Source organism: Mustela erminea, chromosome 3 (genome assembly GCF_009829155.1).
Source record: "Mustela erminea isolate mMusErm1 chromosome 3, mMusErm1.Pri, whole genome shotgun sequence".
Taxonomy (NCBI): Eukaryota; Metazoa; Chordata; class Mammalia; order Carnivora; family Mustelidae; genus Mustela; species Mustela erminea.
In genome coordinates, this window is record NC_045616.1 from 151,025,742 (window position 1) to 151,048,617 (window position 22,876).

The following is a 22,876-nucleotide window of genomic DNA, read 5'->3' on the forward strand; positions in this document are numbered from 1 at the left end:
TTGTCTCATTCCCAAGTATTTTCATCACCCCAAATGGATGCCCTATATCCACTAAGCAGTCCTCACCCACCTCCCATTTCTGCCTCCTCCCCCTGCCTCTAGTAACTACCCCAACCTGTCTTTATGGGTTTACCTTTTCTGGATGTGTATGGGAACTTCGGTGTCCGGCTTCCTCACCTTGGTGTGATGTTGTCAGGGTTGATCCCCACAGTAGCACGCCTCGGTATTTTATTGCTTTGTGGGGCGGAATAATAGTCCATTGTATGGGTGCACCACACCTGGTTGACCCGCCCATCGGGTCATTGACATCTGTGTGGTTTGACCTTTAGGCTGGTGTGAACAATGCTGCACTTGTTTTTAGTTCTTTTGGTTAAATATCTAGGAGCGGAGTCATTTGTCATGTGATAATAACTCTTATGTTTTAACCTTTTTGGTTCAGATATTTCTAAAACGTAAACTCCTTACATTTGAAGCTTGTTCCACGGAGCATATGATACTTTGCTGGGCGTTCCTGGCCGTCCCTGTGACTATAAATGAGTACAAATTGTCACAACGTGGTACAGACGCTCTCGGGATGTTAGGACTCTCTGCCCCGTGTTGCTTGCTTTTCCTTTCTCTGTGCTGCATTGCTGTGCCTTGCCAAGGGATATGAGAAGCCTCTGCAGTTGGGTTGCTTGGGTTCACATCTCCCCTCTACCATTTCCTGGCCACGTGGGTGAACACCACACCATCACTATGCCTGTTTCCTCTCTGAAAAATCAGGCTAGTAGGATGGTGAAACTCCTTAGGTTATTGTGAATGTGAAAGGGTCCGGCCCCCCGTGTGGATCACCTCAGGGGCTCATAACAAAATATTGACTGGGTGGCTTGAACAGACAGTGATTTTCTCATAGTTCTGGAAGCTAGAGTTTCAGGGTCAAGGTGTTGGCCGGGTTGGCTTCTCCTGAGGGCTCCTTCCTTGCCTCGCAAATGGCTGCCATCCTACTGTGTCCTCAAATGGTCTCTATCTATGCACACACATCTCTGGTGTTTCTTCCAGCTTCCACGTTTCTTCCTAAAAGGAGGGCAGTCAGATTGGATTAGGGCTCGCTGGAACTGCCTCACTTTAATGTAATCATCTCCTTAGAGGCCTTAGCTCCAAATACAGTCCCATTCCAAGGTATTGGGGGTCCAAGCTTCAACATAGGAATTTTGGAGGGCCAGTGCAGCACTTGGCACAGTGCGTGTGAACCGTCAAAGGTGGTGGTTACGGCGCCCGCCTCTACCCCTGCGATCTGCTGCCGCCTCTGTGTCTGAGGCTGGAAACCTGGTCATCAAACTCCGTTCGCGTTTCCTGCAGAAGTCCAAAAGAACAAGTTTGGTCCGTATGGACGAGGCAGCAGGCCTTGTGTGTTCATAGATGTAGTCTTAGCCTCTCTGCTTTGCTGCTCTGAAGATTTTGCTTAATTTCTGGCCCAGATTTTGTTCCAGAAGGGGAAGATCGTCAGGCATCTCAGTTCCAGACCACTTCTGTGGCGTCCAGAATTTTCAAAATGGTCTTGATACTGTTTTAAAAGGTTAAAGATACATGACATAAAATTTACCATTCTGACTGTTTCTAGGTGTACTGTCCAGTGCATTTGCAGGGTTGTGTAACTGTAACCACAAATCTACCTCTAGAATCTTCTCACCATCTTAAACAGAAGCTCTGAACCCATTAAACAGTAACTCTCTGTTCCTCTTTGCCCCGGCCCCTTGGTGTCGCGCACGTTCTTTCTTTAATCCTGCTCTTTCCTGAGAGCCGCCTGATGAGGAAGGAGCCTGGCCGCGGACGGTCCTTTGTAGCCGGCACGGGATGAGGAGGTCACCGGGAACAGGGGTTTGGGCCTGGGCTGCTTCCCCATCTTTCTGTGGTTTACCTGTCACTGCGAGTCCTCTGAAATGGCTCCACTGATTTGGATAGATGACAAGATTCTGTACCAAAAAGGTGGAGGAAAAACATATGCCAGGGACAAAGACAAGGGAGCCCTGTCTTTCCTCTTCAAGCAGACCCAGGTGGATTCTGTTAGAGCTGGTGACGGGGGTGCTTTGGGGATGTGTGACAGGCCCCTCCCTTTCGGAGTGTGGAACAGCATGAAGTTGAATCCAGCCTCGTCTGTCCCTGTCCCAGCATGAGTGGACGTGGCACACCCTAGTCCTGCACCCGACCCCCAACCCTGGCCACCCAACCACATGTAACCCGGCGTCCTTCTGTCTTCCTGCCCCATGTGCCTGCAGACCTACATCGGCTCCATCATTGCCTCGGTGAACCCCTACAAGACCATTGCCGGGCTGTATGAGCGGGCCACCATGGAGCGCTACAGCAGGTGCCACCTGGGGGAGCTCCCCCCTCACGTCTTTGCCGTCGCCAACGAGTGCTACCGATGCCTGTGGAAACGCCACGACAACCAGTGTGTCCTCATCAGGTAACCGGGCCGCTGTGAGACCGGCAGAGGGCTGGGCAGGGGGCCACACGGGAAACTGGCATCAGGAGCCTGACCATTGCCCGCTGGACCGGCGGCGCCTTCCCAGGCAGCCCCAGGACACAAAAGTTGCTTAGAAGGTGAATGAGAAAAATGTTTAGTAGGTACCTGAGCTCCTCAGACGGGATTTCTGTTTCGAATAGCTTGACAAATGCGTCTTTCCAAAGACCCAAGCTCACTTAGAAAAGAGCAAGACATTCCACATTTGTTGGCTCTTGGCCTTAGAATAATTCTTCCATTTTTCTTTTTCTTTTCTTAAATTTCCCTTAATTATTCTTTGTTTTATTCCATTGTGGCATCGTCCTTCTGTGGATTTAAGAAAATGTGCTCCGTTCAGCAGCACATATACTGAAAGTGGAAAGAAAATGTGGTGTTCTTTCATATTTAAAATGTTTTATATATATATATATATATATATATATATATATATATACAGGTTAATATTTATAATCATATATATATATGATTCTAGACTGTATATATATGGTCCAGAATCAGAAGGCATGTATATTTGAGCAAGAGATCTTTTTTCTTTAATTCAGTCTCTAATTCAATAAGATTAAATAGAATTTCCCAAATGGGAACATTTTAATGGTTTTGAATTTTATTAAACTACCAGAAGGGGCACCTGGGTGGCTCAAGCTGGTTAAGCATCTGACTCCTGATGGCAACTCAGATCATGATCTCAGGGTCCTGAGATGGAGCCCTGAGTCAGACTTGGTGCTCAGTGGAGAGCCTGCTTGGGATTCTCGCCTTCTGCTTTTCCTCCAACTTGTGTGTGCACGCCCTCTTCTCTCTCTCTCTCTCTATTAAAAAAAAGAAACTACCAGAAGACCCTCTATCAAAACATATCACTAGGAACTGTCTAAAAAGAACAATGGAGTATATTTCTTTAACCCTCTGAGCCACTCAGGCGCCCCTGGAGTATATTTCTTTAAAGATATTTCTTTTATAGAGCACCTGGGTGGCTCAGTGGTTAAGCATCTGCCTCTCAAATTTGGCTCAGGTCATGATCTCAGGGTCCTGGGATTGAGCCCCGTGCCAGGCTCTGCAATCAGTGCAGAGTCTGTGCCAGATTCTTTCCCCCTCTCATGCTCATGCTCTCTCTTTAATTAAAAAATTAAAAAAATATTAACTAATTCATATTGGCATCATCACTTACATTCTAGTGACATCCAGTTGGATCTTCTTAATTGTTTAGATCAGAATCATGTTCTACTGGTGCTCAGCACCCATGGATAGAAGCCAGAGCCGATGTGCTGGGCCTCACTTTCCATGATGTTTCCGTGGAGTACCCAGACCCTCGCCTCCTTCCTGCTCACGGGCACGGCTGTCCCTGCACGCCTGTAGTGTGCCATGACGGCTGGTGGGAAAGATTTTGACTTCTGTTATAGCTGACTTTCTAGTCCCCAAATAATTGTGACAAAATAATTACATTATTTCAAGAGGAAAGGACGAGGCATTTTGGATTTCAGTGGGATGATGAATAAGACCCTCCTTTCCCGTCTGAATTTCTGATCCAGCGGAGGTTCAGAGGTGGAGGGCCGTATGTCCGCTTTAGACTTGAAGCCAACCGGGCTGGCTAACATCAAAGCCCCCAGTTAGGCCAAAGCCCCTGCCTGGGATGCAGGTAGGTTAAGTGGTGGCCACGATCACCGCCAGAAGCCAGTTCCCAGCTGGTGAGGAGCAGACCGGCCCTTTCCCCCCGTCACCTGTTGGGGAAGCCACCTCAGCTCCTGTGGCGGGGAAGGGACGGGGTGGAGGAACTGGCACACGTGCCAGAGGATGGCCCTCACTGAAACCCTAGGGACAGGAATCACAGCCCCCCACTCCCCCCAACTGAGGACATTTGGGAAACACAGGGTCCCATGTGGCACCAGTTTGAAGATGACTACACTGATGGTTTCTGAAGGCTTGGTGTGTTTTGGACACGGTGCCAGGAACATTTCCAACGTCCTCTCATTCAGGCATCAACCTTCCAACAGCCCTTTGATGTATGTGGCTGCCTGTTAGTATCTGTAGGAGCCACACACAGGAGCATGACTTAGGGATTATATTCTTCTTACTGATGGTTTTTGCACATTACGCTAGTGCATGGGTCCTTGCTTTTACAACAACTCAGAATTACATGAAGAGAAGAGCAGATGTTTTCCTTTTGCATTCTACCTCTCTCTCTGCTCCTCTTAGGGGAGGCGAGCATCTGAGCAGATACACTCTTTCGTTAATCATTTGGATCTTGCTAATGTCCTGAGTTGTGGAAATACCTTGGAGGGAGCAGCTATCCATTTAGTTAAGTAAATGAGTCATTATGACTTGTAGTTCTTCAAAATGAACCTATTTAATATATTTAAAAGGGTGCTTTCAAGGGTCCCATTTCCAATAAAGACATTTGCCTCATGTCTGGAAGCCCTGTTTGTAGACTGTTGCAGTGAATTTAACCAAAGCTCAGAGGTTAGAATGTAAGGTCCCCATTTCAGCATACAGAATATAATTTAATAAGGTTAACAGAAAGAAAGAAAGAAAACGTGATGTATTTTTAAGAAGATCAAACTGTATTCCATCCTTAGGTACCTAAATATTTGCCATTGATAATTGCTTGTGTTTCTTATGTTCGATGGGAAAAATGAGAGGCTGACTCAGGGATCGCTCGCTAGACAGCGGAGCTTAGGAAGAAAGAGGAAAATCAAATGAGGTCATTGTGCATGTGTGTGTGTGTGTGTGTGTAATAAAACGGAAAGGGGCTGGCATTTTCATGCCAATGACTGCGGTATTTAAAAATAAGGTGGGAGGTAGAGGGGGAGAGGATCCCAAATAGAAAGCCCCCATTGTGTGACAGAGTAACTGTATTTACTGCTCTTTTTAGCAGTAAATTTAACAATTTAACTCAGGAAACAGAGTCTCTAAGAACACCGTTCTCATTAAAATGTGTCTTGTTTAATAAATCTCTCTGGCAGGTTTTTTTGTGTTGTTGTTGTTTTTAATGGGAGTTGGGCTGTGGGAATTCAGAGAAAATTGAGTCAAAATGAACCGGGTCGGGGCCTGTAGCTAGATTTCCACGGGCGTAATCTGCCCCCTAGTGGATTCAACGTGTTTTACGCCTGCGGAAACTTTCTACAACCAGAAAATAGGCCTGTTTGGCATTAGGTAGAGAGGACTTCAGAGACCCATTTTCCCTCCCTTCACGAGCCGAGGTCACTTGGTCACAGTCCCCAGCATCTTGTGTAGCAGTGCCAGGTCTCTGGGTTTCTAGTCCGAGCTTCTTGTGTTGGTCTCACTTTCAAGCTTGTCATCTCTCCCAGGTTCTTCTTTTACCTTTTGGTTTACATTTAAGCAATTGCTTATGCTATTACAGTTTTTAAAACATGCTGAAAACTTGATTTTTTTTTCTTTTTTCGTCTAACTAGCAAGATCAGCATTTGACCTTGGTTGATCTGGTGCATTTTACATTGACTTGGGCTCCTCGTACATTGATGGGACAAATGGGTTTCTTACAGTCTGTTGGTACATATGATCTTTTAAGATCTGTAGTGTGAGTCAGGCCTGTGTGGCTAATCCACTATGAAATGAGTCGCCCGGGACAGCGTCTGGGAGAGGGCCAGCGTTCAACAGCTGTCAGCCCAAGCATAGATATACAGAGCAGCTGTGGATTTGGGACCTTTGCTTTGCTTGGCCTGTTTTGGTTTTCCAAAATGGGATTGATTATCCACCTAATGGATAATTAGGTGTTCAGTCTTCTAGTTCTAAGACTATGTTTATAAATGATCAAACTGGAAGAGTAAGCAAAACTTGCCGTCCAGGGTTAGAAAGGCACCAGCCTGAACAGGACTTGAAGCAGGCCTCGTGCTCACGTAATAGGGCAGGTTACTGGGCTAGACTTTAGCAGTTAAAAATAATAATAATAATAATAATGATAATAATAATAATAATAATAATAGGGGTGCCTGGGTGGCTCAGTGGGTTAAGCCTCTGCCTTCGGCTCAGGTCATGATCTCAGGGTCCTGGGATCGAGCCCCGCATCGGGCTCTCTGCTCAGCAGTGAACCTGCTTCCCCGTCTCTCTGCCTGCCTCTCTGCCTACTTGGGATCTCTCTCTCTCTGTCAAATAAATAAATAAAATCTTAAAAAAAAAAAAAAAAGAAATAAAATAAATTTAAAAAAAATAATAAAATCCAGTTGTTGCCGTTAGGAACTTCTTCTCTGATGGGCAGAAACTGATGCAACTCTGATTTCAGTACAAGCTGTCAAATGCTGTCATGGAACTAGGTCCGTGGCCGCTCAGAGGAGGTGGTGGTTATCTCAGGAGGGAATTCAGACCATGCTTCATAGAGGAAGTGATGTGGGATTGTGAGCCAAAGAATGTGTAGGAATACGGCTGGCATAGAGGGGAGGAAGGGCACAGAAGCATTTGCCAAAACATAGACATTCAGAAAAACAAGGGTCATTAGGCTACGGAAGGTAGCCCCTGTCCTCTCCATGGAGCGCGCCACTCTGGTCTCTCCCTGGCTCTCTGGGCCGTCCGCACTCCTCCACGGCTCATCTCCCACCCAGCCTTCCCCTCTCGGGTCTGCAGATCCCCCTGCTCTTAGACGCCTCCCCCTGCACCCATCCCTAAGCCCCATCCAGCCGGTTTCTCCTCCAAGTTCCAGACGTGTGTCCAGGTGCCCGTGAGGTTCCATCAGAGATGTCGTGTGGGCATCTCGAGGGTGACGTGTCCTAGATTCATGCTGCGTTTCTCCCAGAAGTGTATTCCTCCTCTCATGGTCTCATTCTCAGCACGTTGGACTCTCCCTCCTACCAGCTCGCAAGCCGGAGAGCAAGTCTTCGGAGCTAGAAGTCCTTCTCCTCCATATGCGCGCCCCCAACCCCGGGCCCCCATGAAGATAGAAGTCCGCACAGTGAAGCGTACTGACCTTATGTAGAAGGCTCAGTGGTTGGGGACCGACGTGCACGCCTGTGTCGTGATGCACAGATCACCCCGCTGGGAAGCTCCCGGGCGTGCAGGAGGCGCGCCCTCACCGCCTGTTGTTTGCCGCCCTCCGGACCAGGGCCAGGCTGCGGAGCTCGCTCTCGCTTGCGCTGTCCTGCAGCCTGTCACTTCCTGTCCCTGCTGTCCCCGCCCCCGTCACAGTCCTTCTGCCCTCACCTCTCTCTCCCTCCTCGTTCTGTGCATTCACTCCATCCCTCCTTCACACAGAGCGATTCTCGAAAACCTTGACCTTGAACCTGATCGTGACACTCTGCTGCTTCAAAACGGCCTTGTGACTTTGATTTTGCCTATGAAATTGTCTCAGAACTTCTATTACTCAGGGGGGCACCTGGGTGGCTCAGTCGTTAAGTGTCTGCCTTCAGCTCAGGTCAGGATCCCAGGGTGCTGGGATCGAGCCCCGCATCCGGCTCCCTGCTCGGCAAAATCCTGCTTCTCCCTCTCCCACTCCCCCTGCTTGCATTCCCTCTCTCGCTGTGTCTCTCTCGGTCAAATAAATAAAATCTTTAAAAAAAAACACAAACGTTTAATATGGCCTAGGAGGCCCCCTATTAGTGCGTTGGGTTATTTTCCTTTCTCTTTTTCATTATCATAGTTTGTTTTGTTTTGTTTTCACAGTCTAAGCCCATTTGGGCTCATCTCGATGCCCATGTGTTCTCTGTAGCCTGTGTTTGTGTTCGCAGTCATGTTGGCGCCAAGGTTGGGGACTCTAATTGCCGTGGGCTAATGAGAAAAATGTAGGACTGGCTGTGTAAGGGATGTGTTTGCTGCAAGTGAAGGTAAAATAACATCATGATTGCCGCACGGGTTACTGTTCCCTGGCGGCGAGGAGAAAGGGGGGCGGTGGGGCGGCGGAGTCCCCACGTAGCCCGCGGTGGAGCGCTGGACCCCTCGCGCAGCAGTGAGACCGTCCCAGCACAAAGAGCTCCTCAGCTTGAGCAAAATGACCTTAACCGGTGGGCTAAAACCAGCCCTGTTAATTTGGATTTGGGGGGTGTTAATAGTGTGTCGTCTTCAATTTGGCTTCATAGTTCTGTGATGAGGATTAGCAAGGACATAGGTGCGTCGTTACACAGCTCACGGCTCTCGGTCCTACGTGGGCTCTGTCGTAGTCTCCGTATCACCAAGCAGGGAACTCAGCGCTGACTTTCTCTGCCCGGAGATGATGTCCGATCCCACAGGTGAAGGGAGCCATCCTACAAGACTGCCCCCACCCCCCAACTTCAGACGCCAGTCACACGGCCAAGTCGCCTGCTTCTGATGGCCGTAGATGGGAGGTTCTAACCGACCCCCTTGCCGCTTCGATGAATTTGCTAGAACGGTTCACAGAACTCAGGAAACCAGTTTACTTACTGGGTTACTGGTTGATTGTAAGAGGCTGTAACTCAGGAAGAGCTGGGAGAGGCGTACAGGGCAAGATATCGGGGAAGGGCCCTCGGCTTCCATGTGTTCACCAACCCGAAGCTTTTTCAACGGCACCTCCCACCCCGTCCTCTGGATTTCTATGGGGGCTTCATTGCATAAGCATGATTGATGAAATCCTTGACTCTTCATATGGAATTCAATTTCCAGCCCCTCCCCACTCCCCAGAGGTCAGCGTGGGGAGAAGGAATTGAAGGTTCCAGCCTTCTGATTCTGTGGTGGGTTCCCCTGGCAAGCAGCGCCACACAGGGGCTTTCCAGAAGTCACTTCGTAATGTAACAAGTGATGTCTTCATTGCTGTCATCATTTAGGAAAGAATGAGGGTGTTTGGAGCTCTGTGTCAGAAAGGAAGATGAAGTCCCAATACATATTCCTTCTTATAAATAATCCGGATATCACACACCTATAACATGCGTATTATATGTTACACCTATCATTATAATGATGGGCAACTTAAGAATGTCCGGGGGTGTGATTCATGATCCCTTGTGATCCCACTCCCCTACTTAAAACAACTAGTCCGGGGCCCCCGGATGGTTCCGTCAGTTAAGGCCCTGACTCTTGGTGTCGGCTCAGTCACCATCTCAGGGTCATGATCTCAGGGTCGTGAGGCCAATTCCTGCGCCAAGGTGTGCGCTGAGCGTGGGGTCGGCTTGGGATTCTCTCTCACTCATGCACATGTGCTCTCCTGCACGCTCTCTCTCAAGAGAATAAATAAATATCAGAAATAAATAGAAGAACTAGTCTCAAGCGTGGCTAGAGAACAGTGGCCTCTCCGTGCGACCCCCGCGTCCCCGCATTATCGTGGCCTTCAGCCGTGCAAGCTGCTTTTCCTTCCTCCAAGGAGAGAGCGAGGTCCTCCCGCCGAGTCTCCCTCTTTCCCTTCAGTTTCCACCCAGTTAGCTCCTGCGTGGGTTTTCACGTTTGGGTCTGAATGCCAGCCCCTCCCCTTCCCCAAAAAAGGTCCTTACTGAACCTTTACCCTCCATCTAAATCCTGAGTTCTCTTATCCCTGAGGATACCTGCGAGTGTGTTTGAGATCTTTGAGCTTCTAGATCATAGACTGTCCGTGCCATTGTACACATTAGTGCTTCTCCAGCCCTTAGAGCAGCCTGACACATAGTAGGCTTCCGGATGTTTAAGGAGGGAGGGAGTATCTGCTCTTTCTCCGATGCTTCCAGGATTACATTGGTTTGACCCTCAATCAGTGCTCTTTGTCGGGGAACATTAAAGACGCGGGCAGGGGTGTGAGGAGGAGGAGGGTGACATGAAACCATGCAGCCTGCTTAGAGGCCTATTACCTTGACATCGGGCATATTTATGGGTTTTCACAACGTGTGAGTTATTTAATTATCTTTATTCTTTGCCTTGTTCATGGAACACTTCCACGGCCCCATAATATAATAGTCCCCCGTTCTTACCCCCCTGGAGCCATCCTGTCTGAATTGTGTAGAAACTGCTTTCAAGAGTAGTGGTTCCCAATCCTGGCTTCATAGTAGAGTCCTCTGGATTAAATTCTACTCCTATAGGCTCAGATCAGAGACATATTAGTCGATTCTAATGTGTAGCTAAGTTTGAGAACTGTTGCAGAGCCCTGTTCAAATCTGTGTTTTGTTTTTGTTTCAAGTTTTAATTCTGTATCAAAAAAAGATGGACTTAAAGACTGTGCTGGGGGCACGTGGGTCGCTCAGTCAATTAAGCGTCTGCCTTCAGCTCAGGTCATGATCCGAGAGTCCTGGGATCTGCCTGCAGCAGGCTCCCTGTTCAGCGGGGAGCCTGCTACCCCCTCCCCCACACTCGAGCTCTCACTCTCTCTTTCTCAAATAAATAAATAAAATCTTTATAAAAATGTAATCAACAATGAAGACAGGAACCAATTAAATAGCTAAAAGCAATACAACTGAATCTCAACTTAAGTTGATAATGGATTTGAGCTTGGTACCTCCTTTGTTGATTTAAAATGCAAAGATAAACTGTAATAGCATGTCATAGTGACCCATAATCTCAGAGCAAACAGCAAACCAATCTTATTTTTGCGATCTAGAAATTTTTTTAAAGATTTTATTTATTTATTTGACGGAGAGAGAGATCACAAGCAGGCAGAGAGGCAGAGAGAGGGGGGGAAGCGGGCTCCCCACTGAGCAGAGAGCCGGATGCGGGGCTCAATCCCAGGACCCTGGGATCATGACCTGAGCCGAAGGCAGAGGCTTACTTAACCCACTGAGCCACCCAGGTGCCCTGAGATCTAGAAATTTTTAAAAACAGGAATTAAATAGGGGTGCCTGGGTGGCTCAGTCAGTTAAGCGTCTGCCTTTGGCTCAGGTCATGATCTCAGGGTGCTAGGATCGAGTCCCGTGGGGGGAGGTCCTTGCTCAATGGAGAGTCTGCTTCTCCCTCTCCCACTGTTGCTCCCCCTGCTTGTGCTGCTTCTCTCTCTGTCTCTCTCAAGTAAATAAATAAATAAGTAAGTAAGTAAATATTTTTTAAAAAGATGCTTGAAGATGTATGATACAGTGAGAAAAAATGTAGCTGCAGATTGCCGTAGGTGGATATCCATAGCTGGTTAATGGCAGTGAGGGTCCCAGATTTTCTTCTCCTCGACCATGTCTTGTTGGTTTAGAGTCTGAACGGTATATGCTCTGTGATTGTATCTTTGCCGTGTTCTGTTCATTAAGGTAGGCTAATTGCTGTAACAAGCAGCCCCCCAGAATCGCAGGGGCGGAACACAGGAATGCTTCTTGCTCATTTTGCAACCCCACGGGGAAAGGCGAGAGACTTGACTTTATGCCACATGTCACTTGGCTCAGAGCTGGGCCTGACAGAGGGCGTCTAGCTGGCAGGCTCGGGAGAGACAGCCTAACGGACCGTGAAGAGGGGGTTCTACCCACCAGCCATGGAAGCTGTCTCTCACCATCCCTCTCGCTCTGTGGTTCAGCCGGCCACGTTCAGTCCGTTACGACCGGCGGCCGTCCTCACTGTAAGAGCGGCCCACCCGTTCTCCACTTCCTTGTGCCGGAGGATAAAGAAGTGGCTTTGGGAAACGTTACCTTATTTCTGCTTCACATGTTTTACCCAGAGAATTTAGCCGTTTTAAGTTCCGTTTGTCTTAACGTAATTGAATCAACAATGACTGGCTAAGTGTATGTATTTTTTTAAATATCAAGAATTACTTAGGGCGCCCGGGTGCCTCAGTCATTAAGCGTCTGCCTTCGTCTGAGGTCATGATCCCGGGCTTCTGGGATCCAGTCCTGTGTTGGGCTCCCCGCTCGGTGGGGAGCCTCCTTCTCTCTCTACCCCCTCCCCTCTGCTTGTTCTCTCTCAAGTAAAATCAAATGTTTTTGTTTTAAGTTTATTTAAATCTCATCTTGTGGTTTTTCTTAGTTTCACTGCATCTTGGCGAATGTCCCCTGCGCGCTGGGCACTGGTCTAGGCAGGGACCAGTGATGTGAGGAAGATGGAGGTACATGCTAAGCCCTGTACTAGGAAGATCCTGGTTGCTGATGACAAAAAACCCAACCGAAGTTGTCCTAACTCCGATAACATCAGGCAGGGCGCTTCTCTGATTTTCTTGGTTTTTATTTGATCATCTCAAAGGTGTCCGCGGCATGGGGGATGTTTCTGCCTGGTGTCTCTTGTGTGTGCCCAAAGCTCCCCAGGAGCCCTTGGCTTGCTTGACATGAAGATTTGGGCTGCGGTCCTCACACCCGCCCGTGGCCAACGCCGTCACTTGCAGAAGGAACTAAATGACGGCGATTGGCCTAGCCCATGAGGATTCCCTGTGGGCCTGCGCCGCCCAACTGGACACGCCGGTGTCATCTCTTGATCCTTTCCTCTCCTTTGTTACATGTGGTTAATCATTTACCGTGTTTTCAGCAACTTCCTCTTTCATAACTTCCCAGATCGTGACATTCGCGAAGGGCAGCTCTTTTAGGACTAAGTGGGACTCGTCTGTGTGTCTCGCCCATGTAGCAGTTATTAAAGTGCTACCTTATATATCATCGGCATTGCTGTTCTGTACTTACTCCTTTTTCTGTTCCCTTTAAGTCTTATTTAGAGAGAGCACGCAGGCATGAGCCGGGGGAGGGGCAGAGGGAGAGAGAGAATCTCGGGCGGACCCCTCACTGAGCACGGAGCCTGATGTGAGGCTTGATTACATGACCCCGAAATCATGACCTGAACCAAAATCGAGAGTTGGGTTCTTAACCCACTGAACCACCCAGGCGCCCCTGTCACCTACACCTTTAGTTAGAAGTTCCCTGCCTCCACGGTACCGAGCATGGTATCTTACACAAAACTGAGTTTCTCTTTCCAAATCTGTGATCCCTGCACCTTGTCCATGTCCTTGCTTGCCCAGGACAACGCCAGCTCTCTTGCGGACCCCGCGCTCCTTCCAGAACATTACCTCCAGAGCCCTGTTCTTCCCAGGACCCCTTGATGAGCTCAGCCTTCGCCTTGCCTTCCGTCGCCTGTGATTGCCTCTGAGCCGCCACACTCCATTGTCTCCACTTTCCTTCCCCACCACCTCGGATCGCTGCGCCGGGCGGGGGGGGGGGGGGGGGGGGGGGGCCTAACCGGAATCCCGCCCCCTAGCGGTCTTCCCAAGCCCATAGCGCTCTTGTGCCCAAATCCCTCCCTTTCTCTTTGCGTGGCTCATGGTTGCCGGTTCAGTCAAGGGGCAACTTGAACCTGGTTTACTTCTCTCACTGGCCTCCCCTTCCCTGCATGGCTTTGTTCACTTTCCCTCAACCATCCCGAGGGATCTCTGCGGGATGTCGGACTCAGACCTGGTGTTATGTCCGGACGTGGGTGCTTAGTGCCTCTCTCCAAGGATTAGTGTGGATTCACATGATTCTGTGTGTGCGTCCAGGACTAGTGGGGTCATTCCCTTGTCTCCTCAGCCATGTTTACAAATAATTGCATTTTTTTTTTATTTTTAAAGATTTTTATTTATTTGACAGACAGAGATCACAAGTAGGCAGAGAGGCAGGCAGAGAGAGGGAGAGGGAAGCAGGCTCCCCGCAGAACAGAGAGCCCGATGCGGGGCTCCATCCCAGAACCCCGGGATCATGACCTGAGCGGAAGTCAGAGGCTTTAACCCAATGAACCACCCAGGCGCCCCGTGAATAATTGCATTTTTAAGCATATTTGCCTGCTTTCAGTTTCCCAGAATGATGCTGTTTGCAGGGTCATTCGTCTAACAAGTATTTACTGGGTGCCTGTCAGCAGCCCTGCGCCGTGGGGATGTGAGGATTCTCTAGCGAACACAACAAGGAGCCCTGCTCGTGCGGGCTGACCTCGCGCCGAAGGCACAGCCATCCTCACCTTAACTTAGTGAGGGGGGGTCTGTTGACCTCTGACCTCAGAGAGGCTTTCGTAATAGCAGAAAGGGTGTGGCCAGAAGAACACGCTTTCACTGCCCTTTAACTTGACTCACGGGACAGGCATTTCCACCTCTGTTGTTCCACCTTTCAGCTGTTGTCCTATGGACCAATTAGAGTGACGTTAGCCAAACTGTTTGTTTACACTTTTTTTTTTTTTTAAAGAATTTATTTATTTGAGAGCGAGCACAAGCAGGGGAAGTTGCAGAGGGAGAGGGAGAAGCAGGCTCCTCCCTGAGCAGAAGGATGTGGGGCTTGATCCCGTGACCCGGGACCATGACCTGAGCCGAAAGCAGACGCCCAACCGACTGAGCCACCCAGGCACCCCTCAAACTGGATTTTGTTTCCTTTCCTTTCTTTCTTTCTTTCTTTTTTTAATTTGAACAAGCTTGTGCATTTTGTTTTTCAGCGGTGAAAGTGGGGCAGGTAAAACCGAAAGCACCAAACTGATCCTCAAGTTCTTATCAGTCATCAGCCAACAGTCTTTGGAATTGTCCTTAAAGGAGAAGACGTCCTGTGTCGAACAAGCTATTCTCGAAAGCAGGTATTTCTTTATCGTGCTCCTTGTTTGCAACAAACAGGATTTACTGTCCTCCCCGTGTGGCTCGTTTAAGGATAAGTTATAATTAGTTGGTCCATTTTCTCTTTTACAATTCCTGGAGGAAAAGTCCCAGCGTGGACATAGCAATTTCTAATAACCTGAGCGACCGGTCCTGATCCCCCCATCCCAGACCCTTCCCAGGCCAGGTTTGAGTCAGTTGAGTTGTCGAGTGAGCGATTCGGTGGAACGTTCTGCAGCCTCCCCTTGCCGGTGAGCCCTTGCCTCACTTTTCGGAGGCCTTGTTCTGAGTGGCAGTTTGAGCTTCTGTGTAGCAGAGGCCTTAGCACAGAGATGAGGGGGCCCCTGCTGGCCTTCTCGCCCTTTGGGGCCACATGTTGGCAGGCTGGCAGTTTTTAAAGCCTGTCACGGGACAGAAGATCAGTAATATGTCTGATGACAGTGAGTCTCAGAACTTCGAAAGAGGGCTGCATGGTGCGGTATCATCCAAATTTTTATTTTGAGTATGTATTTGCCCGATGTCTGAGTTGTGTCTTACAAGGTTTTAGAGCCAGTAAAGACCTTATAGATCTCGTTACTTAGAATTTAGTTCAGAAGTCAGCAAACTACCCATAACCTGTGGCCTGTTTTTGTTTTTGTTTTAGCATTCATACACTTTTTTCAGTTGTCATAAAATCTGTATTACATGAAATTTATAATTTTATTTATTTATTTTTAAGATCTTATTTATTTAACAGAGATCACAAGTAGGCAGAGAGGCAGGCAGAGAGAAAGGGGGAAGCAGGCTCCACGCTGAGCAGAGAGCCTGATGCGATGCGGGGTTTGATCCCAGGACCCTGGGATTATGACCTGAGCCAAAGGTAGAGGCTCAACCCACTGAGCTACCTAGGTGCCTCAAAATTTATAATTTTAAACGTTTCTTCAGCATACAGCTTCGTGGCATTAAGTACATTCACGCTGTTGTGCAGCTATTAAAAACCAGCCATCCCAGAAGTTTGTCCTCTTGCTGCAGCCTGTTTTTGTAAATAAAGTTTTTTTTTTTTTAAGATTTTATTTATTTATTTGACAGAGAGAGATCACAAGCAGGCAGAGAGGCAGGCAGAGAGAGAGAGAAGGAAGCAGGCTCCCTGCTGAGCAGAGAGCCCGATGCGGGGCTCAATCCCAGGACCCTGGGATCATGACCTGAGCCGAAGGCAGCAGCTTAACCCACTGAGCCACCCAGACGCCCCTGTAAATAAAGTTTTATCAGAACACAGACACATTTATTTATCTGTTGTTTACAGCTGCTTTTAAGCTACTGTGGCAGAGAGAGGTGAGTGGTTGTAACAGAGACCCTGTGGCTGACAAAGCCTACAATATCTATTATCTGGTTCTTTACAGAAAAGTTTGCCACCCCCTGATCTAGTCTGACCTCATCTTCCAGGTGGGGAATACCCAGAGAAATTACTTATAAAGGAGTTGCCCCCGGACAGACCAACGGGTGCAATTCCCAGGACTGGGACCCTTACAGTTGCTGAAATCTAAGTGGGGTCTTTTGCTGTGCAATTCCTGGCTTGTGGATATATGCCCGAGCTAGTTTGCACGAGGACGAGCCCTTGTGGTTGCCTGAACTCAGTAGCTTTGAGAGCTCTAAGACCTCTCCTTCAAAATGGACATGCGCTATAGACCCATATCAGCAAGCACTTTGAAAACCTGGCTCTTCTGTAAATAAACGTAGTCACCATAGATCCTTTTGATTTCAGATTTTTCTTGCAATTATATATTTTGACATTTGTGAGGAATGCTCTTGCTGTTTATAGATCTCCCCTAATGAATACTCGTTGCTATCCTCACTTTTTCTTTTTTTAATTAATATTTTTATTGAAGTGTAATGGCATACAGTGTCCTGTTAGCTTCAGGTGTGTGTCATAGGGATGAGCTGCTTTGTGTCTTATGAAATGATCCCCACAGTTAGTCTAGTGACCATCTGTCAGCGTCCATAGTGATCACAACATTATTGATCACTTCCACTGAAACTGACGTCTCATGATGTATTACGTGTTTTATAACTGGAGGTTTTCCTCACGTCTTTCACAGCCCCATCATGGAAGCTTTCGGCAATGCCAAGACCGTGTACAACAACAACTCCAGTCGCTTTGGGAAGTTCGTTCAGCTGCACATCTGCCAGAAGGGAAATATTCAGGGCGGGAGAATTGTAGATTGTATCCTGTTTCATTCCGGTCTTGTCTTTAGTGTTTGACTCCATAAGTACAAACTGCTCTCGGTTATCGTAAGGACAGATAATGGGAAACATTTCGGTTATCGCTTTACCTTACAACGTTTGACCTAGTAGTTATTCTAGGAGATAACCATTTTTCTTCGGGAAAATGTTATCATGTTCGTCATCTGGAAAATTGGTTTCATCATTGAGCATCAGGTGTTTGTTGGTTGAGAGCTATTCGGTCAACTAGTCTGGCACGTCCTAGGACACAAGCTGTTGGAAGTCTATGCTTTGTTGGCTCCTGTCAGCACTGGAAGTCTCGATGTCCAAGGAACAGGGATTTGCAATTATTTGGGTGACAAAGAATAGAGAATTAAAGCCTAATTGAGCATGTCATATCTTGGTTTTGTTCCTTGACTGGCCATTGCTTTTCACATGAAGATTTATTAGAAAAAGTAAGTAAACCTGATTTAATTTACATTTTCTTCTATAATAATAATGTTTGGAAATGACTGGTTTGTGTTAATGGAATGGAGGAAACGTCTCTGAGATGAAATCTGATTCATCCCCACAGAACCGAGTAGTAAGGCAAAACCCCGGGGAAAGGAATTACCACATATTCTATGCGCTGCTGGCAGGGCTGGAACATGAACAGAGAGGTAAGTGGGCAGGAGACCAGCAGAGCCACGTGGATTAGCCCCTTGCTTTCCCTTGGAAAGCCGCAGGTAAGACCTCTGCTTGGGCTTTGTTGGAATCCGTCAGTTGAAACAAAATGTCCCTGTTAGAGCCAAATAATGTAGAGGGAAAATCATCAATAGAGAAAGATGTTACATTTTTTTGTTTTGGGGGATCTTGGTACTTTTCTCATTTATAGGATATTCATGAAAAAAAAAAAAAAAGTATGGGGCATATTGTAACTGGTTTACTTTGAAACCATACCCAAATCTAATTTCTAAGCATTTGATTTTTTTTTTAAGATTTTATTTATTTATTTATTTGAGAGAAGGAGAAAGTGAGAGAAAGCATCAGAGGGGAGAAGGTCAGAGGGAGAAGCAGACTCCCCATGGCGCTGGGAGCCTAATGCAGGGCTTGATCCCAGGACTCTCGGATCATGACCTGAGCCGAAGGCAGTCACTTAACCAACCGAGCCACCCAGGTGCTCATTTAAACATTGGATTTTTAAGGGAAAATAAAATAGGACCCTTATCAGTTAGTTTTTCAGAAACAGTTTCTATCATGCCATCTAGTTTAATTAAACCCTTTATTTTTTTATTTATTGATTTTGGAGAGCATAACCAAGCATAACCAAGAGTTGGACTCTTAACTGACTGAGCCACCCAGGCACTCCTAATTAAATTCTTAATGATTCTTAAATGATTAAAAGAGAACTTTCTTTTTTATTAATAGGGGACCTTTATATACTTTATTTTTTAAAAAATTTTTAACGATTTTATTTATTTATTTGACAGAAAGAGACACAGCTACACAGGGAACTCAAGCAGGGGGAGTGGGAGAGGGAGAAGCAGGCTTCCGCCCCAGAGCAGGGAGCCCAATGCAGGGCTCGATCCCGGGAGTCTGGGATCATGACTTGACCTGAAGGCAGACGCCCGATGACTAAGCCACCCAGGGGCCCCATGCTTTGTTTTTGTTTTTGTTTTTGTTGTTTAAGTTACAAAGGTTCTTTTGGATTTTGTCTTACCTTAACCAGTCAAATACTGATTTTATGTTTTTCTCTGTCTTTTTGCAGAAGAATTTTATTTATCTGCGCCGGAAAACTACCACTACTTGAGTCAATCTGGATGTATAGAAGACAAGACAATCAATGACCAGGAATCCTTTAGGGAAGTGATTGTAAGTTACTTTCTTCTTATCCCTTTATTAAGAGTGACAACCTCTTAAAAAAAAAAAAGGGACATTTCATTTTCTGTTTCAAAAAAATGTTTTTAATGAAAATAGAAGTAATTTCATTTGCACTGCTGTCTGAGAATAGGTACGATCTTCTTGTTCTAAGTCATGATAAAGAATGTTCCAGACTGGAAAAGAATCCTCTTTCTTCAGAAGGCAGATGACTATCTGTGGCTTTCAGGAAAAATGGGTTGACCTGGAACAGTGTATTAGAAAAAAATACGTCACAGGCTTGGTCCTGGAACATGCTAATCTTTCTTTTTTGAGATGATGACGGTGATGATGATGATTTATGACAGTTTCTATAGCGAAAAACAAATCTGTCAACCATTAGGCCAGGTGACAGGATCTTGTCTGGTTCTCCTGGCCTGATTCTGAAAACCAGTTCTGACCACGAGGGCAGTAGTCTCCTTACAGCTCTGAGGTGTGGTTGTGTGTGGTCTCTTTGTTTTCTGATATCACAAGGACTTGGTTATAAGGTGACAACATTTAGGAAGCCTGGTCATGGAGCCTTATTAACTGCCCCACCGGACTGAGAATGGCCGGTAGGTTTTTGCCAGGGCAGTCTTCAGTCCTTTGCTAGAGTCATTCATACACCAGTTGGATACAGTGGATCTGCGGTTGATTCATCACCGTAAATGCGGCGGACGTTGGCAGAGTCCTTGTTATATGGACTCAGATGGGCCCCCTCTCTCGTTGCTCTTAGCAACCCTTTGAGGGGAGGAACTCTGGGGAGCTACACGCTACAGCTCAGAGAGGTTGGCGTCCAGCCTAACCATTCACAGTACCAGATAGAACTGGTGTGGAAAGAGTCCAAGACTCTTATCCAAGTCCAAGATTCCAGACTCTTATCCACGAGGCACGTGGTACAACTTCTGTACAACCCAGACTCTTCTGTGAGGTTCTTGTTTTTATAGTTGTCAGCAGTGCTCTAGTCCATATCCCCGTCTCTTCTTCCAGGGTGTAAACATGCCTTGTGGAATGAAATCAGGGTCTTTTTTTTTTTTTTTTTTTTAATATATACGTCATTTTCCCACCGCTTACTGAAATGAAGAACAGGGTTGGCTGTAATAGGATCCTCTTCCCCTTTGTCTCCCTTTTATTCCGTCATTTATAATGCGGAGGGGTGTCTCTTGCCAAATCTCCTTCCTTGAAACTGTTAACAAAAAAGCCCCCTGCAGGGGCGCCTGGGTGGCTCAGTGGGTTAAACCTCTGCCTTCCACTCAGGTCACGATTTTAGGGTCCTGGGATCGAGCCCCACATGAGCCCCATATGAGCCCCACATCTGGCTCTCAGCTCAGCGGGGATCATGCTTCCCTACTCCCTCTCTCTGCCTGCCTCTCTGCCTACTTGTAATCTCTGTCTATCACATAAATAAAGTCTTTAAAAAAAAAAAAAGCCCCCTGCTGACAGCACCTTTTGCTGTGTACCCTGGACAGCCTGAGAATTGGCCCTGAGAGTCGGATTTTATGAAATGTTTAAGTATTTTAAATTTCCTTTCCCAATCTTGTTTTGCCCCTGGCTTCCTATCACTACTCAGACTTTCTCTCTGTTTCAATTCATTAAGTATTATCTTTACTGTGTGTTAGAATAAATATGAAAACTCACGTTTGACAAAAAAGGCAAGACGGGATTTTTTTTTTCCTAGGTTTTTTTTTTTTTTTCCTTCTTTCTTGAAACTGGAGAACAATGCTTTGTGATGGAAGGACATTGTTTGTGGCAGGAGACAGACTCCTAACTGTCCAAAAGGAGCAGGTCTCCTACTCATTAGCTCGCTGGCCACTAGGGTGCACTGGGCATTGGGTCCTCCCCTTGTCCTGAGAGCAGTGGAGAAGTCACTCTGTCCACTTGCCTCTGCTTTCCTCTTGGCCCTTTATTTTCTGCTTCTGAATTATTTGTTACTTTTGCTAGCCTACGGGTAGACTTTCGGGGCTTGCCTTGCTTTCATTGATAGCTGGCTTTTATTATTAAGTTGAAAGAGTAGGCTTTGGCATTTAAAATCTGATCTTACGTTGAAAAAGTATGGAGAAAGGAAGAAAATTTGTACATGAAATTGAGGTACACAGCAAGCTTACAAGTGTTCCATTTATAGATTCTTAATTATTTGTGATTATTTTTTAGTGTAAACTTATTAGAAATGGTAATGAAAACCTAGCTGCTCTGTATTAAAATCAGGAACATGTAGTTTTTATTATTTAACCTTCTAGAAGTTCTAAGCAACACAGTCAGTAAAGAAAAATGTGCACCTTTTCAGAAAGGAGGAAAAATACTTTTTTCTATAAAAAAGTAATTTTCTCCCTTCATTTTTTTTTTCTCTCTTTACCTTAACCTGCAAGTACCATAAATTGAGGAATGGCTTAAGTAATGTGTTATACCATAAAATTAGGTCTATTACAGCAAGCAAAACATATGCTCAAATATATTTAATTCTATGGAAAAACTTGGTTATTTTATAATTGAGGGAGATAAGCTGCAACACTTGATAATCCTTTTATTAAAAAAGCATATCGTGTATAATTTAGGATCTATGATGATCGATGTAGTAATTATATGCAAAAAAAATTGTGGGATTAAAAAATATACCAAAAAATGTTATCTCATGAGGCAGAATTCTAGGATTTTATCATTCTGTGTTATATGTTTCCATCCTGTATTATATATTACAGCTTTAATGATTATGTAATTATAATTACATTCCTAAAATCGTACTTTCTACAATCATAAGTATTCTGTCGGTACCAGCCAGCCCATTGTTCTGCCTAACGCGGGTGCTCTGTAACCAGGAGGAACACAGGGATGGTGAAGGGAGATGCTGAGCGCTTCAGGCTGAATTTGGTCTTTTGTATTCAACATGTTTGAGCAACTGCTCCGTGCCAGGCACTGTTCTAGGCACCAAGGAAACTGTGGTAAATAAGCCACATATAATCCCGGTATTCTGCTGAAGAAGGAGAAAAGATGAACCAAATTGTACTGCTGTGGTTTTTTTGTTTTTTGTATATATACATATATATATATATATATATATATATATATTTTTTTTTTTTTTTTTTTGGATAGAGATCACAACTAGGCAGGGAGGCAGGCAGAGAGAGAGGAGGAAGCAGGCTCCCTGATGAGCAGAGAGCTGATGTGGGGTGCAATCTCAGGACCCTGAGATCATGACCTGAGCTGTGGGCAGAGGCTTTAAACCGCTTAAGCCACCCACGTGCCCCTGTACTGCTGTTTTTAATGTAACTTGTCTCTCAGTATTTTCCTTCAAAATCAAATACCATTTAAATTTGTGTCTTCATATCTCAGGTTTCTACAGCTTCTTTTCCCAGAGGTTTTGGGATCAAAGGAAGGGAAAGGACCACATTCCATTAAGGCTGGAGGGCATTTGTTTGCAGAATATGTTGAAATGTTCATAGAAATTATTTCTGTGAATTATGTATGAACATGTCATTTCTAGAGTTCACTTTTAGCTACTAAAATGATCAACTACAATGTTAGTATACGCTTATATTCTTTTAAGAATTTTGCTTATTTAAAAAAAAGAATTTTGCTTATTTTATTGATCATTCACTTTATATATTCTTAGAGTTCATCTTTGCTACCACTTGATGTTAAATGAGTGCCTGTTAAGTATGCTGGGCAGCTTTAGAGAACCTGTTTCTTCCTGGTGCAGACTCTGTGAATTTATGCTGAATTTCATAGCCATGCTTTTATGCAACCTTTCAAGTTGCCCTAGGAATTGTTTGGTCAGGATGTAAGCTATTTCTTTCTTTCTTTTCTTTTCTTTCTTTTTTTTTTTTAAATTTCTTTTCTCTTTATTATTATTTTGAGGGGGCAGCTTTTAGAGATTCTGTTTATTTATTTGATAGAGATCACAAGTAGGCAGAGAGGCAGGCAGGGTGCCGGGCAGGAGTGGGGGGAAGCAGGCTCCCCGCTGA

General features: G+C 46.0%; 1 protein-coding gene across 2 annotated transcripts in view; it reads left to right on the forward strand.

Annotated features, from left to right (window-relative positions):
• MYO10 (myosin X) overlaps positions 1-22,876 on the forward strand; it is a 212,994-nt gene that overhangs the window by 102,605 nt on the left and 87,513 nt on the right. For both annotated transcript variants that reach the window (XM_032337728.1, XM_032337727.1), the window contains exons 4-9: positions 2,256-2,443; positions 14,693-14,827; positions 16,919-17,043; positions 17,484-17,497; positions 17,617-17,701; positions 18,790-18,893. In XM_032337728.1, the coding sequence (XP_032193619.1) occupies positions 2,256-2,443; positions 14,693-14,827; positions 16,919-17,043; positions 17,484-17,497; positions 17,617-17,701; positions 18,790-18,893 (651 nt within the window). The remainder of the gene's footprint in view (positions 1-2,255; positions 2,444-14,692; positions 14,828-16,918; positions 17,044-17,483; positions 17,498-17,616; positions 17,702-18,789; positions 18,894-22,876) is intronic.